The sequence below is a fragment of the Pseudophryne corroboree genome, chromosome 5, assembly GCF_028390025.1.
Source record: "Pseudophryne corroboree isolate aPseCor3 chromosome 5, aPseCor3.hap2, whole genome shotgun sequence".
NCBI lineage: Eukaryota > Metazoa > Chordata > Amphibia > Anura > Myobatrachidae > Pseudophryne > Pseudophryne corroboree.
The window spans coordinates 581977979-581994950 of NC_086448.1; the positions used below are offsets into that span (position 1 = coordinate 581977979).

The window sequence follows — 16972 nt, forward strand, 5'->3', positions numbered from 1 at the left end:
AGGTGGGGCAGATGTAACCTGTGCAGAGAGAGTTAGATTTGGGTGGGGTGTGCGATATAAATTACAGTGTAAAAATAAAGCAGTCAGTATGTAACCCGCACTGAAACAATATAACCCACCCAAATCTAAATTTTTCTGCACGTTACATTTGCCCCACCTACAGTGCAACATTGTATTGCCCAATTGCTAACTTTTTTGGTTTGCTAACAATTCTGAATAACCCCCTATGTGTCTTATTTTTCAATCCATAAAGTATTTTTGTCCATAATTGCATTTTCTGTACATGCAGTCAATTCAACACACTGCAGCTGAAAAGGGACTGAGGAGCTAATTCAGGTTGGATCGCAAATCGCAATCCAACCGAAATTATTACGATCGCCCCATGGGCGCATGTGCAGTGCCCATCCTGCGCATGCGCCTGCACTTTCTGTGGGGGGAGGGGGGGCGCAGAAAATGCGATTGCCTCTGTCTGTCAATCAGGCAGAGGCGGTGGCGGGCCGCAACGCTCCGTTTCCAGGGTGGAGACGGAGCGTTGCGGGGGGCGGTGCGGCATGAACGGGAGGCGGAGGTCGGCCAAACAGGGACGTGTAAGGGGCATGATCACAGCGGCTGCGTGACGTCACATGCAGCTGCCGCGATAGAGAAGAACGCGGCGGGCCTCCTGTGGGAGCAGCTAAGCTGCGCCAGCAGGAGGCTTCACTAATTTCTATGATGAAGCAGAAATTGCGAGGCGTTCACAATTTCTCTTACGTCCTAGAGGATACTGGGGTCCACATTAGTACCATGGGGTATAGATGGGTCCACCAGGAGCCATTGGCACTTTAAGAGTTTGAGAGTGTGGGCTGGCTCCTCCCTCTATGCCCCTCCTACCAGACTCAGTTTAGAAAATGTGCCCATAGGAGCCGGTCACAGCTAGGGGAGCTCTCCAGAGTTTCCCTAGAGAAGTTTTATTTAGAGTTTATTATTTTACAGGGAGGCTGCTGGCAACAGCCTCCCTGCTTCATGGGACTAAGGGGGGGGAGTAGTGTCCGCCCTGCGGGGTGTGAGCCACTTACTCCGCTGACAGGACACTGAGCTCCTGAGGAGTCAGATCGCTCCCTGCCACAGGGGATCGCTCGCCCCAGCAGCATGCCGCCACCCCCTTACAGAGCTGAAGAATCGGTGGCGAGTGAGACACCGACCCCCCCTAGCAAGCGGGGGGGTCGGTGTGAAGATGGCGGCAGCAGGGTAGGAGCGCAGTATTAACTGCACTCCAGGAGGCTCAGCGGTACATGGTGCGGCGCTGTGAGGGGCGCCCTGAGCCAGCGCTACACCCTACACTGGTCCCAAAGCCTGTCGGGGTCCTTGGATCTTAGCCAGCACTCAATCCTCAGGCCAGTATAATCAGTGGAAGAGCGGGAAGACAGCGCCATTTTGGGGGCAGAGCTTCTCCTCAGAGCGGACCCAGCAGCATTCAGCGCCATTTTCCTGCCTGCACAGCGCTGATCAGGAGAAACAGGTCCCTCCACAGCAACTCCAGCTATCTGTAAATGGTACCAGGGGGTTGGAGAAGGGGGAGGGGAGGCTGCAATACGACTGTGTATCCTATTAAGGTGCACAGTCAGTGCTGACAAGGGGTCTCCCTTTGGTTAAAAACGCTGTGTGTGGGTTGGCTCCAATCTCTGTGTCTCTCTTGCCATTCTTGGGGGGGGGGGGACTCTGTCTGCCCTCCCGTGTGTGTGTGTGTGTGTGTGTGTGTGTGTGTGTGTGTGTGTGTGTGTGGAGCGTTTGGTGGTCTCCTTTAGCTATGACCAGGGACACTGTGTCATATGCTGCAGAGGATATGTCCTCCCAGGATGATCACTTTCAATGTAATCAGGATAGCACTGGTTTAGCACAGATTCCAGCAAGGGAACCTGAGTGGTTTTCCTCTATCAAATCTTGGATTTCTTAGATTTCAGACAGGGTTGCAAGTAATGAATCTGCAACCCAGGTATTACAGAACTCTATGGCAGTATGGCCCAATTCTGGTACCTCAGAATGCTCCGCTATATACCCCCACAAACGTGCGCTTGTTCATGTCATGCAAGATGACATGGATACCAATTCTGACACCACAGACGGTAATGAGGATGTGTTGCGGGGGTCTGCCTCTCTTGCAAAGGGTGTGCAATTGATGATAGAGGCTATCAGGGATGTGTTGAATATTAATGATACCACACCTGAGCAGGTTAAGGAGGCTTTTTTCACTGAAAATAAGAAAGCCTCGCTAACGTTCCCTGCGTCAAAGGAATTGAATGCAATATTTGAGAAAGCATGGGAAAACCCTGAAAAAAATTCCAGATCCCTAAAAGGGTTCAGGTGGCGTTCCCTATCCCTGAGGAGGATAGAAATAAAATGGGAAAACCCGCCAATTGTTGACGCATCTGTGTCCAGACTCTCAAAATAGGTGGTTTTACCTGTTCCGGGATCTACCGCCTTAAAGGAGCCGGCTGATCGTATAATTGATAATACACTTAATTCAATGTACACCGCTTCGGGGGCCATATTACGTCCCACTATTGCTAGTGCATGGATTGCAAAAGCTATAGTAAAGTGGTCAGGCACCTTACTTGAGGATTCGGATACGATGGATAAGGGTGATGTTGAATTGTTTTTGCGTATCATTCACGATTCAGCAGGTTTTATGGTAGAATCCATGAAAGACCTGGGTTCCATGGCTACGGGAATCTTTTCCATGTCTGTTTCAGCTCGTCGGGGGCTGTGGCTGCGCCAGTGGTCGGCCGACCTGGAATCCAGGAAAAGTGTGGAGTCCCTACCCAGGTCAGGCTCTCTTTGGGGAAGCTTTAGATGCGTGGATATCCACAGCTACAGCAGGTAAGTCTCCGTTTCTTCCCTCAGCTGCACCTGCTCCGAAGAAATCCTTCTCTTCATCAGCATCACAGTCCTTTCGGCATAACAAGCCTAGAAAGGCCAAACTGTCCAATACCTTCTTTAGGGGAGGTCGAGTTAAATCCAAGAAACCTGCTGCTGCAGGTTTCCAGGAACAAAAGCCTGTTTCAGGTACGCCAAAGTCCTCCCCATGACGGTGGACCGTGCGGCCTGGAGGTGGGGCCAGTGGGAGCAAGACTCGGACAGTTCAGTCACGTCTGGGTATCGTCCGGCCTGGATCCTTGGGTGATAGATAGTGTGTCCCAGGGATACAGGCTGGAATTTCAGAATCTCCCTCCTCACCGATTTTTCAAATCAGGCTTGCCAGTTCTACTGGCAGACAGAACTGTCCTACAAGAGGCTGTCCAGAAGTTGGTGGAGGCACAGGTCATTGTGCCAGTTCCTCCTCATTTGCAAATCACAGGTTACTATTCGAACCTTTTCGTGGTACCTAAACCGGATGGTTCGGTCAGGCCCATTCTGAACCTAAAATCAATGAACCACTTTCTAAAGGAGTTCAAGTTCAAAATGGAGTTTCTCCGGGCTGTGATATCAGGTTTGGAAGAAGGGGGATTTCCTGGTATCCCTGAATATCAAGGATGCATTACGATTTGGCTGCCGCATCAGGCTTATCTCCGTTTCGCATTACTGGACTGTCATTTCCAGTTCCAGGCCCTGCCATTCGGCCTCTCAACAGCACCGAGGGTGTTCACCAAGGCGATGGAAGAGATGATGATTCTCCTCCGCAAACAAGCGGTGAACATCATTCCATATCTGGACAATCTGCTGATAAAGGCATCGTCCAAGGAGAAGCTGTTGCAGTCCACTGTTCTCACCACCCACCTACTCAGACTCCATGGTTGGATTCTGAACCTTCCAAAATCACATTTGGAACCAACCCAGAGGTTGTCTTTTCTGGGGATGATCCTCGACACAGAAGTGCAGAGGGTGTTTCTTCCACAGGAAAAGGCGTTGGTGATACAAACAATGGTCCGGCATGTCCTGAAGCCAGCCCAGGTGATGGTTCATCAATGCATTCGCCTTTTGGGAAAGATAGTGGCCTCTTACGAGGCTCTCCAGTACGGGAGGTTCCATGCTCGGGCCTTCCAACTGGATCTCCTGGACAAGTGGTCAGGATCTCATCTGCACATGCACCAGAGAATTCGTCTGTCGTCAATGGCCAGGATTTCACTCCTCTGGTGGCTCCAATTGCCTCACCTTCTGAAGGGACGCAGGTTCGGGAGTCAGGACTGGGTCCTTCTAACCACGGATGCGAGCCTTCGGGGCTGGGGCACAGTCACTCAAGGGGAAACCTTCCAAGGAAGATGGTCAAGTCTGGAAGCCGGCCTGACGATCAACCTCCTGGAACTAAGAGCCGTCTACAACAGTCTTCTTCAGGCGGCCCATCTTCTAAGAGATCGGGCCATTCAAGTACAGTCAGACAATGTAACAATGGTGGCTTACATAAACCGACAGGGCGGAACGAAGAGCAGAGCTGCAATGTCAGAGGTGACAAGACAAGAAAAACACGCGTTGGCGCTCTCAGCAATCTTCATTCCGGGAGTGGACAACTGGGAAGCAGACTTCCTCAGCAGACACGATCTCCATCCAGGGGAGTGGGGCCTCCATCTGGAGGTGTTCAAGAAAATAACAGACCTTTGGGGGTTACCCCAAATAGATATGATGGCCTCTCGTCTCAACAAGAAGCTTCAACGCTATTGTTCCAGGTCGAGGGACCCACAAGCAGTGGTAGTGGACGCCCTGGTGTCTCTGTGGGTGTTCCAGTCAGTGTACGTGTTTCCACCACTTCCACTCATTCCAAGAGTTCTAAAGCTTGTAAGGAGAACAAGAGTTCAAGCGATCCTCATTGCTCCAGACTGGCCAAGGCGGGCTTGGTACGCGGACCTTCTGAATCTCTTGTAGGAAGAGCCGAGGCCTCTTCCTCTTCGGGAGGACCTGCTGCAGCAGGGGCCATTCGCCTATCAAGACTTACCGCGGCTACGTTTGATGGCATGGAAGTTGAGCGCCTGATACTTGCTCGGAAGGGCATTCCAAAGAAGGTCATTCCTACCCTGATACAGGCTAGGAAAGGAGTAACGTCTAAGCATTACCATCGTATTTGGAAGAAATATGTCTCTTGGTGTAAGTCCAAGAAGTTTCCTACGGTGGAGTTTCAACTGGGACGTTTCCTCATCTTCCTGCAAGCAGGTGTGGCTATGGGCCTGAGGTTGGGATCTGTGAAGGTCCAGATTGGGCCCTATCCATTTTCTTCCAGAAACAATTGGCTGCCCTCCCTGAGGTTGACCTTTTTGAAGGGAGTTCTGCACATTCAACCTCCCTTTGTACCGCCTACGGCGCCTTGGGACCTCAACATGGTGTTGCAGTTCCTCCAGTCGGACTGGTTTGAGCCTCTACAGGAAGTTGAGGTCAAATTTCTAACATGGAAGGCCGTCACGTTGTTGGCCTTAGCTTCTGCTAAACGTGTCTCAGAATTGGGGGCTTTGTCCTGTAAAAGCCCTTACTTGATATTCCACGAAGATAGAGCTGAGCTCTGGCCACGTCAGCAGTTTCTTCCAAAGGTTGTGTCGGCATTTCATATCAACCAACCTATTGTGGTGCCAGTGGCTACTGACTCCTCAATTTCGTCAAAGTCCTTGGATGTTGTGAGGGCTTTGAAAATCTATGTGAAGAGGACTGCTCATCACAGGATATCGGACTCTTTGTTTGTGCTGTATGATCCCAAGAAAATTGGGTGTCCTGCTTCAAAGCAGACTATATCTTGCTGGATTAGGTTCACTATCCAGCATGCTTATTCTAAGGTAGGTTTGCCGTGTCCAAAAGCTGTTAAGGCCCACTCTACTCGTAAGGTGGGGTCTTCCTGGGCGGCTGCCCGGGGTGTCTCGGCATTACAACTTTGCAGAGCGGCAACTTGGTCTGGGTCGAACACGTTTGCTAAATTCTACATGTTCAATACTCGGCCACTGATGATCTGAAGTTCAGTCAATCAGTTTTGCAGGAGCCTCCGCGCTCTCCCTCCCATTCTGGGAGCTTTGGTACATCCCCATGGTACTAATGTGGACCCCAGCATCCTCTAGGACGTAAGAGAAAATAGGATTTTGGTTAGCTACCGGTAAATCCTTTTCTCGTAGTCCGTAGAGGATGCTGGGCGCCCGCCCAGCGCTTGGTTTCCTGCAACCGTTATCTGGTTCAGTACAACTTTGTTTAGTTATGTAATGCATTGTTACTTGGTAAGTAATGTTTCAGCAGTTGCTGAGTTTTTCAGGCTAGTTAGCTTGAGGTGCCTTGTATGTGTGAGCTGGTATGAATCTCGCCACTATCTGTGTATAATCCTTCTCTCAAAGATGTCCGTCTCCTCGGGCACAGTTTCTAGACTGAGTCTGGTAGGTGGGGCATAGAGGGAGGAGCCAGCCCACACTCTCAAACTCTTAAAGTGCCAATGGCTCCTGGTGGACCCGTCTATACCCCATGGTACTAATGTGGACCCCAGACTACGAGAAAAATCCTATTTTCTGCTTCATCAAGGGAGGGAGGCGGCAGTCAGCATGCTAGGAAAAGGATTGCAAATTCTGCTAATTACCAGAATTTGCAATCCTTACTGAATTAGGCCCTGAGACTACTAACGTTACTTGCTTGTGACTGATTAACTACTGGAACTGATTACTTGGATACAGTTTCTAACTGGATACAATTGCAGCCTGATGTGCATGCTGTTTGATAGTACTGATATCTACAAACAGAAGCTAATTTACAACCATTATAGTATTACACATAAGCCCCTGAGCTACAGATAATGAACTAATATTTGCTATTTTATGCTGCAAATACTGCTCCACAATACTATCTATATGAACCACTACACTGGAGAATGAATACAAATTATTTTTTGTCTTTATTTCTATTTTTTATATTTTTTTTACGTTTATGTGGTAAATATATTTAATATAATTATTAATAACCAATAATTTAATTTTATAGCATTAGTTTTACTATCCCAAATAATTACTGAAATTAGGGCCCGATTCAGCATGGGTTGTAGTTGTGCGAAAAAAAATCGCACAAATACAACCCTTTATACTAACATGTGGGGGTACGCCCAGCACAGGGCAAGTCCGCCCTGCATGCCGTATCCCCCCCACCGCTAACATGTGAGCGCTTAGCCCCCACAAACGGTCCGGACACGTGGCATCGACCAGTGTCCTCAGAAGTCCTCACACGTCAAAGGCAGCGCTTATCGGGAGAGCGTTCCTTTGCTTAGATCTGAGGTTCTCAAGCATGGTCCACAAGGCACCCCATGCTTAGCCCCAGGTGACATAAGTAGTTACTCAGTCAATTTTATCTAACCATCTGTGCTGAACCATAGATATACTTGTGGACTGCGTTTAAGAACCTCTGGCTTAGATCTTCATGCATATGGTGTTAATAAACACCGCTATGCATGAAAACAGTGGTGAGTATCCCACCCTGTATGTCTTCTAATTTTTCCACCTATCCATACATCTATATATTACATGAGAAACTTTGCGTGTGTAAATTGGACCATTTTGTGAAAAGACACAAATTGTCATATCTTTGTACATTAGTTTTGGAGGTCTTCATTGCCGTGTCATCAGTATCATATTGCTCTTTATCAATCTTTTTAGAGTTTTATATCTTCAATTATGCATCATACTCGGGTTTACATTCTTCAAAGATCACTGGACCTCTGAGAGTGAACAATATATGACTAATGTATTAATATCCAGAAATAAATCATTGTAATACTTGCCATGCTTCTCTATGAGGGTGTATGGCTCTGTTGTCCATCCATCTTCCTTCCTTGCAGGCTGTACATCCATGTGTCCATAGAAACAGACAGTAGGTTTGTTTGTGTCATTTCCAAATTCTGCAAGAATGACCGGTGGCAGAGGGAGTTTTGTTCCAGATGAAAACTAAATAAATGTGTTTGATGATGAAGTGTTACTGAAGATTCAAACATTTGTTGTATACTTTACACATAAGAGAAATAATCTTTTGTAAGGAAATAATGTATTCTGTACCTCTTGTTCACCAAGGTCTGCCATCTCTACCTTTCCACCCAACTCCAAGATGTAGTCCTTAGTAACCTCCATCATATGTAGCACCTGGTTCCTCTTCAATGGATCACTGGAGTCACTTTCTACTGCTATCCAATCTTTCAATCTCTGTGAAAAAAATTAAATAAATATTATTTATATATAGATATATAAATGTTATATTTGTTAGACCGGCACTCCCTTCTGGGGAAGATTGAGCTCCGGTGCCCTCAGCCTCAATACTGGTAGATAGCAACAAACATACTGCGACACTCGCAGTCTTTAGAAGTGAATAGCTGTATTTCACAACAGCAACATGAACAGCTCCAACGTTTCGGGGTTCAGCCGCCCCTTTGTCAAAGTGCAAGTATATAAATAATTATAGGTTCTCAAACTTGGTCCTCAGGACCCCAAACAGTTTGTATTTTCGAGGTCTCCTTACAGAATCACAAATAAAATAATAAGCTCCACCTTTAAAATGTGTCAGTAAGTAATGAATACACCTGTGCACCTGCTAAACGTGAACTGTGTGGAGTCCCAAGGACTGCGTTTGAGACCACTGTATTAAACTAACTATACATTGACAAGCAATTTTCAGTCATCGTATGCTCCTCTTTATAGGCACATTCTTGCCGACATTGAGGGGCTTCAGCAAAACCTCTCCTTTTAAAAAGAGTACATAAGATATTTTGTCTAATTTTTCCCCAAAATAAATAGAAATACTTCTGCACCATATACAGTAGTTTAAATAAATAGATGGCATCAATTCCTGTTGATGATGCAATGCCAAAAATTGTACAGTACTCATTGACAGATTGATAAGACGGCAAACATACTAAGATCTATTTCATGGTGAATATATATGCAAAGTATAGTATCAATTGTGCAGTAATCAATGCGCTACAATGGTCCATTATGGCTATGTGCTTTCTACTATACTGGGTGATTCAAAAGTCGCAGTACACCCTTTTGTTTCAAAAACTGTGCGGGAAATGGTAAAACTGAATACTCCAGTAAGGTATGGGTGAGGTGGGCTATCTGTTAGGGTATGTACCGAACATGGGCTCCATCTTGAAATTGGCCATCTTGAATCAGTCAGGTTTTTTCAAATGGAAAGGGGGTCATGTAACATGTCAAACAACATCGGAATTTGCTGAAAAGTTTATTGCTGCAAACAGATTTGAAATAACAGTTATGGTTCAAAAGTTACAACACTTTTTTTGTTGCGGGTAACTGAAGATGGCTTTGATAAAACAGGAGAGCATTGAGGTCATTCTGCTGACAAATGTCGTGTGCTGCGTTGTGGGCTCTTCACGAAGGATGCCTAAACCATTGTTGAGGTTGTCTCGTCAGTAGCACTTTTTGGACGACCACTCTGTGACTTGTCAGCCACAGTCCCAGGTTCTCGGAATTTGGAAATTAGGCACCCGACAGTGTTATGTGAAATTGGAGGTCTTTCTGAGTGCCAGTTGTTAAAATCTGCAGCTATGACTTGGAAACTTCGTTCTCCAGACATCAAAATGACCTCAATTCTCTCCTCCTGACATGTTACACTAACCCCTTTCCATTTGAAAAAAACTGACTTAGATTCAAGATGGCCGATTTCAAGATGGCGCCCATGTTCGGTACATACCCTAAAAGATAGCCCACCTCACCCATACCTTACTGGAGTATTCAGTTTTCCCATTTCCTACACAGTTTTTGAAACAAAATGGTGTACTGCGACTTTTGAATCACCCTGTATATTGAGCCTTAGCTGGCCAGTTTTGGTCCCCTCTGCATATATGTGACCTGACTCATTCCCACTGCACTGGAAGCCCAGACTTCCAGTAGCACTTTCAATAAAAAAAGAGGGAAAAACATGGAAAAAAATAAACTAAAAATATTTTGATATATTTATCTAAGGAAAAAACTGTTACAGACAAAATGATGCATTTAACTTATTAGCAACAAACAATGTATAGGAGATTGCAGGACTGACCTGAATATATTCATTCTGGTGATCGTCAATATACTGAAATAAGGCATCTTTTGTCACAGGAGATAAGCAAGCTTGACTAGTTAACAAGGATAGGATATACAATACGAGCTGTAAGACAATAAAAGGTATGCTATTAATATAAACAGATATCAACTTTTGGACAATCTCCATAAGGATTTTGCTGTCCCCATCCCTCTACTAGACTGATTTTGGTGTATTAATCCTCTGCCACCATCACTATTAGTTTTTATGGCCCCAAAATTCACTATGTCCTATCACTATAACTTATTCTGTAAACAGAAAATATTAATTCACAAACTGTTCCTCTGTGCTCTCATATCCTATAGTAGCAGCGAGGGGCGTATTAATAGAGGAGGAGGGGCCCATGTGCAGTCTCCTTCCGGGCCCCCTCCTCTCTAGCTGGCAGCATATTAGTGTGTAAGCCACTGGCGTATTTATAATGGGTGCAGTGTGTACGGTGCACGCGGGCCCCCCGGGATCCAGGGAGGCCCACACCGCACACCCTGCACCCCATTATTTTTAATATTCACCCTCCGGAGTCCCGCAGCGAAGCAGCAGCGCTACAGAAATAACTGGAAAAATGTTGCTGCGTCATTTTCCCGTAAATCTGCGCATGTGCTGTAGACTCTGGGACAGCACTAGAAACACAGCGCTGCTGGCTAGAGAGGAGGGGGCCCAGACGGAGCCTGCACACGGGTCTCCTCCTCTCTAGAAGAGCCCCTGGTGTAAGCGCTAGTAGACTGGCGCTGTGCCAGACGGGAGGGGGCCCATGTGTAATCTCCTTCTGGGCCCCCTCCTCTCTAGTTGGCAGCATATTAGTGTTCAAGCGTTAGTAGACTCTGGTGCTGTGCCAGAGTCTATTGCTCATGTGCAGGTCTCCAGGTAATACTTGCCTACTCTCCTGGACTGGCCAGGAGGCTCCCCAAAATCGGGTGGCACTCCCGGACACCCAGAAAAGTGGGCAAGTCTCCCACAGCCAACTTACACTCCCGCTTTACAATGCTGGTAACGAGGGCATTGTATACCTGGGGACTGGGCCGCGATGATGCAATAGCATCTCCATGCCCTTGGACTGCTCCCTTTTCCGGAGTCATGTCCCCTGTTGAGCCGAACTGGCTGCTCCCTCTCGGAGGGTGCAACTGGAAAGTCAGCATGTTTGCTCCAAGTAAATGGCGTGGCTGCAATTTTCCCAGCGATTTCCCTACTGCGCATGTGCTCAATGCCGGGAAAATGGCGACCATGACATTTTCCCAGCGATTTCCCTACTGCGTATGCGCAAGTATTGAGTGTCGCGTGTATGGTGTGGGCATAGCACAAACTGCACCCATTATAGATATGGTACTGCTAGCAGCACAGATGACAATAAAATAGGAAAAACAAAAACACTGACAGATATTGAACAATTAGAATTCTTTTTTAGATGAGAAACTCAAAACTCATTAAATTACCACTACTTCTACAGTACATTATTAATTATAGTAATTATTTGTTTTAAACTTAATCTATTACATAGGTATATAAAACATGACAGTAGCAATATCAGTGTACTATATTTTTGATGTATAAAATAAAAATGAAATCATTGATCCCTATGTTAGTGTACACACATTACTCAAATAGATTCACGATGGACAATGACAGCAAGAAACTATGAAGAGTAGCAATCATAGCATATTCGGGTTTTAAAATACAGGGGCCCATTTATCAACAATCATTTTTTTACACACATAACAGTTAGGAGCTGATTGGCTGGGGCACCATTTATCATACGCAACACGTTTTTCATTCAAAATTAGTTTTATCACACATTGATAAATAAGCCTCAATGTCTCTGTATATCCTTTACAGCTGGGTTTACTCTGTCCTCAAGGCACCCTAAACAGCCCAACCTTTAAGGATATCCATGCTTGAGCAAACTTATTAAATAAAAATGACCAAGGTACTACAGGTTGAGTATCCCTTATCCAAAATTCCAAATGTAATTGAATCACTTTTCATTAGGTATGGGTAGCCTGGACTGTTAGGGGGCCTTGAAAACTTGAGTTTGGGAAACACTGCTATACAGTGATAGTAATCTGTTAGTGAGTGTCGGACTGAGGCATGAAGGGCCCACCGGGGAAATGCAGTGGTAGAGGCCCATGCTTAAGTGTGTAGCCAGGCAATAGTGGAGGTGTGGCCAACCACCACAGTGGATTAGCTAACCTTTATGATAATATACCAGATTAATAACAGCAATGCACTGTAGTAAATACACCATAGTCCTGTGCAGTATAATGTAACATATGTATAATGTATAATTAAAGTCACTAGGATAGAGTTTTGAAACTAATCCGTAGAGGAGGAGGTGGGCCCACAGGCAGAGGAGGTGGGCCCACAGGCAATGGGGCCTACCGGTGGTTTCCCCTGTTCCCCTGTGGGCCAGTCCAAGCCTGCTGTTAGTCCACAAGTAATAGCCAAATCATTAATATTAGCCTGCATGTTATGTAAAGTGCCGAGATGTAGGCAACAGCAATGAGATTTAAAGTAGCATTTTTTCTAAAGCAGGTTTGGTTTCCCATAAAAAATGTGGCACTTTAAATCTCGTGGCTAAAGGCTATTATATTTGCCCCAGTGAGGCTGCAACTTGCAGGATGTACACATACAGAGGATGATGCATGCAGAATGTTGTTCTGTCATTCAGCATATAGAGTACTGGCTTTTCTAATGGATTTTTTCTCCATGCAAATGCCCACCATAATCTAATCACATTCATGCTGATTTGATATTTTCATTTCATACAGATTCAAGCATGTTTATAGTTTGTATCAATTGTTTATCATGCTCTATTATGCTGACTGGGGTGGTTCATAGGATCGACCACACATACTGTAGGTCAACAGTGTTTAAGTCGACCACTTTTGGTTGAAAGTAACTAAGTCGACACCCAAAATAGTTCGACACACAAGCATTAGGTCGACATGAGCAAGGTCGAAAGGACAAAAGGTCGACATGAGTTTTGTGGTGTCTTTTTCTACGTAGAGTGTACAGGAACCCCAATTAGTGCACTGTGTCCCCTCACATGGCTCGCTTAGCTCTCCATGCTTCAGGCAGGTTACCGTTCCCAGTTGTAGTCCACGTGGATCGTAAAATATGAAAAAGTGGAAAAAATTGTGAAAAACTCATGTCGACCAAGTGCCCATGTCGACCTAATGCATGTCGACCTAATGACTGTCGACCTAGAGACCGGATACTATGCTGACACATTGCCTCAATCAGCATGTAAAACTGAATTAGCCTATCTCAGGCATTTGATCTTCGGGACAAAGCAGCCGCTAGGAACATACCATAGATTATCTGTCCAATCTGGCTAGCTGGAATGAAAATCTGATAATGTATGAGAGTAAGTGACAATCAACCATTTGCTCCCAAAACACTGGAAAATGAACAAAATGGTTATTCAGATAATTTGGTTAAATCAAACGGATTTTACCAATTTGTCTGAATTGGGAGCAAATGATCAATTGTCATTTGCTTCAATATATTACCAGATTTTCATTCCAACCAGCCAGATTGGACAGAAAATTGTATAGTGTGTGCCTAGCATAGACATTTAAGTCTGTTTATCTGTACTCAGCCATACAATTAAATATTTGAAATGCTATATTAGTTAATAAACTAATTGTGAAACAGAACATAGACAAAATAACACAAGTAAAGCAAATAATAATGGTTACCATGGCTGTAGTGCTGGTCCTGCCTTGTCCAGTGACACAGTGCTTATTCCTGTTGTGGGATCAGTCCTTAGTTATATGCATCTGGGGCAGGTCACTCCTTTATACCAGCCCTCTCCCAGTAATAAGGTTTAGCTGTTGATGGAATGGGTTTAGTCGATATAAATACTTGGTTAATAATCTTTGAAAAGTAAATATTAAGTTGGCAACACCTATTTATTCCTACAGCAAATGCTTTTGTCTTGCTGTGCAGTTCTCCTTTGTCTGCATTGCTCTGAAGGATCTGATACCAGTTGTAGTTACATCATCTTATTCACCATACATAGAAAATATAAATGAATCTCAAGTACAAACGTTTCTGTTTGTAATGAAGATTATTTCAGTATTCTGACTGAGGTGCTTTTTATTGGCAAAATCTTTACTATAGTTGCGTCCTTTTTTCCTTTTTTGTTTGGTCATTCATCATGTGGATATAGGGGGTAATTCAGACCGCCATGGTGCGTTTTTTGCATCCCTGTGATCAGGTAGTCGCCTCCTACAGGGGGAGGGGGAATTCGCTGTGCAGGAGAGCTGTACATACAGAAGTTTGTGCAGTCTTTGCACAGCCCAGGACTTACTCAGCTGCTGCGATGATCGGGGCTGGAGCGGATGTCACGATTCCTACCACAAAACGCCGGGTCCCTCCTGCGTTTTTCCGGACACTCCCTGAAAACGGTCAGTTGCCACCCACAAACGCCCTCTTCCTGTTAATCTTCTTGCGATCGCCGGTGCGATCGGATTTTTTGCACCATCCCGGCACTGCGAACCATTGCGCTTGCACATTGCGGTGCATACACATGCGCAGTTCAGACCTGATCGCCCGCTGTGTGAAAATGAACAGTAGCGATCAGGTATGAATTGGCCCCATAGTCAGATAATATACTTGCAGTGCAGTGGCACAGAGGATAACATTGCCATCTCACAGTGCCGGAATTATGAGGTCAGTTACTGTGGAGTTTGTATGTTTCCCCTTGTTGTTGGGTTTGCCCTGGGTTACTCTCACACTTTGAACCCTTAGGGGCATATTCATTATCCTTTAAATGTCACAATTTCTACACTCCCCAGGGCACACAGAAATTGTGACTTTCATCAAACTCTGAAAATACTTTTTTCATGAGATGGCAAACATCCCCCAAAACTCATCACAAGCTGGCGTTTACATGGTGAACCTTTCCCATAGCAGATGGACAATCCCGGCAATAACATGCTGGTTGGGGGGGGGGGGGGGGGGGGGTGCTTGGATCCTCCACCAATATAGTGATGGCCATGGTCCCGGCCAATAACACGGTGGATGGGGTTGGGGGGTCTGGGGGGGTTGCAGGGATCCTCTCTGCTACAATAATAGCTAGGGTCCTGACAGTAATATGAAGGCAGGGCAGGGCTGAATGAGCAGCCGGGCAATAACATGCCGGCAGGGGTGGGGGTGGGGGGTGGTGGGATCAAGGGGACTGATGCCACAATAAGAAGCCTGGCAGCCCCGGCAATGACATGCTAGCGGGGGAAAAAGGGGGATGCGGGGAGCTGGGGGCCATCGTTACAAAGAGCAACCTGGAAGCCCTGGGAATAACGTGCACGGGGAGGAGGGGGGGGGGGGCACAGCTGCAGCCCGACAGAACTGATTGAGAAGTGTCATTCAATCACCTAGTCTCATTTACTCCAGTTCCAACCAGTCCTACCAGTTGTCCCAGTCCTGTGCCCACAACAAACTCAGTATCTGACATATTTATTTTATATTGTTCTATATGTCTCTATAGTTGAGGCTGCAACTTCTCCTTCCCCTCACAGCTTACTGGTTGCTAGGACACAGGCCTCCCCAATTTTCTCTCACTATTAGTGTCTCCATATACTATTTTAGGAACACCTCTGAAATATTTGGACACCCCAGTATAGCCGCTGTGTAAGCACCTGTACCCATCCCACCTCCCCTGTCCTCAACTTCATCCACCCTGTATTGATGCAGTGCCTACTGTAGAAGCGGCTGTGCCCAACCCCCCTGCACCCCCCCCCCTTCATCACCACATTTCTGTATGGACATAAGGAGTACAGACTAAATGCAGGGGATCTGCTTCTCCCTATGCCTGGTGCAACAGTAGAGAGTCCAGTTGCAGCATTATTAACATCATTTTCAGCCATGCTTTGATATATCGTCCATGCTGCTATATCTATGCTTCAACACATTGATTAAAGACAAAAACCCGGAGCAATAAGCAGCACGGAGGAAAGAAAAGAGTGGGAGAAACACATGGTGGGGAGAAACAAAGATGGGGAAATACAGGTAAAGACGTATGGAAAGGCGGCAAATGGGAAGAGCCAGATAAGGAAAATGACATGAGGGAGAGACTGGGGAAAAGGGGAGCAGACATGGAAAGGGAGAAAGGGAAAGAAAAACTTGTGCACACTCACTAACCCCAGCATCAGCTGAAAGACAAGGAAACACAGGGAAGAGAGGAGGTGGGGGACAAAAAGACGTAGCGGAGAGAGGAGAAGGAAACCAATAATTAGGTAAGAAAAGCACAGAAAAGGTAGCAAAAAGGAGACAGCGGGAGAAATATTAGACGACGGGGTGAATAGTGGGGAAGATGGGAGTAACAGGGCAAATAATATGGGGAAACTGAAGGAATGGGGTTAGGTGGGAGAAATGAGTGGAGACAGGAGGAGGATAAAGGGGGAGACATCAGGAACAGGGGGAGAGAGATGGGGAAGAGATAGAAAAACACCTAGCACGCTGGATAGTCACCCTAGCAGATGATAAGTCCAAAATACTAGTTTGTTTATATTTATTATATAAAGGTAATGTAGTGATTTTATTTCTGTGTGTCTCAATGAAATATATATGTACTTTGCTGCAAAACAATTTCAAATCAAAGACTAAAGTACAAAGGGCAGTATGCTCTTGTTAAGTAATCATCAGATCTCAAGAGATCTTTTACAAACAAAGGATTGTGTGTATTTAATGAACACAAATAATGAAATAAATCTTAACAGGAAAAGTCAAATTGCATTAAAGAAAGTTAAATAATAAAGTTAAATAATAAACTATTGAAATCACAGTTATTTGCTGAAAGGTACCGGAAACCCACAAACATAAGGATTAAAGAAAAAACACACAATAATTAAGTGCAAACGGGAAGAGCAAATTTACAGAGAAGAAAAAGATAACTAGCAGGTTGATCTGACCCTGCTATGTTTCTCATGTTAAGCTAGGTAAACATTCTGAAGTAATGGGGCTGCTAAGTCCA

General features: G+C 45.5%; 1 protein-coding gene and 1 long non-coding RNA gene across 9 annotated transcripts in view; one reads left to right on the forward strand and one right to left on the reverse strand.

The window, feature by feature from the left end:
- Positions 1–16972, reverse strand: part of LOC134928074 (beta-Ala-His dipeptidase-like) — a 152350-nt gene that overhangs the window by 45628 nt on the left and 89750 nt on the right. For 6 of the 8 annotated variants that reach the window (XM_063923363.1, XM_063923365.1, XM_063923361.1 and 3 more), the window contains exons 2-5: positions 13698–13829; positions 9964–10071; positions 7968–8111; positions 7697–7859 (exon numbers count right to left, since the gene is read on the reverse strand). In XM_063923363.1, the coding sequence (XP_063779433.1) occupies positions 7697–7859; positions 7968–8111; positions 9964–10071; positions 13698–13700 (418 nt within the window). In that variant the 5' untranslated portion in view covers positions 13701–13829. The remainder of the gene's footprint in view (positions 1–7696; positions 7860–7967; positions 8112–9963; positions 10072–13697; positions 13830–16972) is intronic. The other 2 variants (XM_063923360.1, XM_063923367.1) reach the window with 1 other exon arrangement.
- LOC134928075 (uncharacterized) overlaps positions 1–16972 on the forward strand; it is a 152348-nt gene that overhangs the window by 33646 nt on the left and 101730 nt on the right. The gene's annotated exons all lie outside the window — the stretch shown is intronic.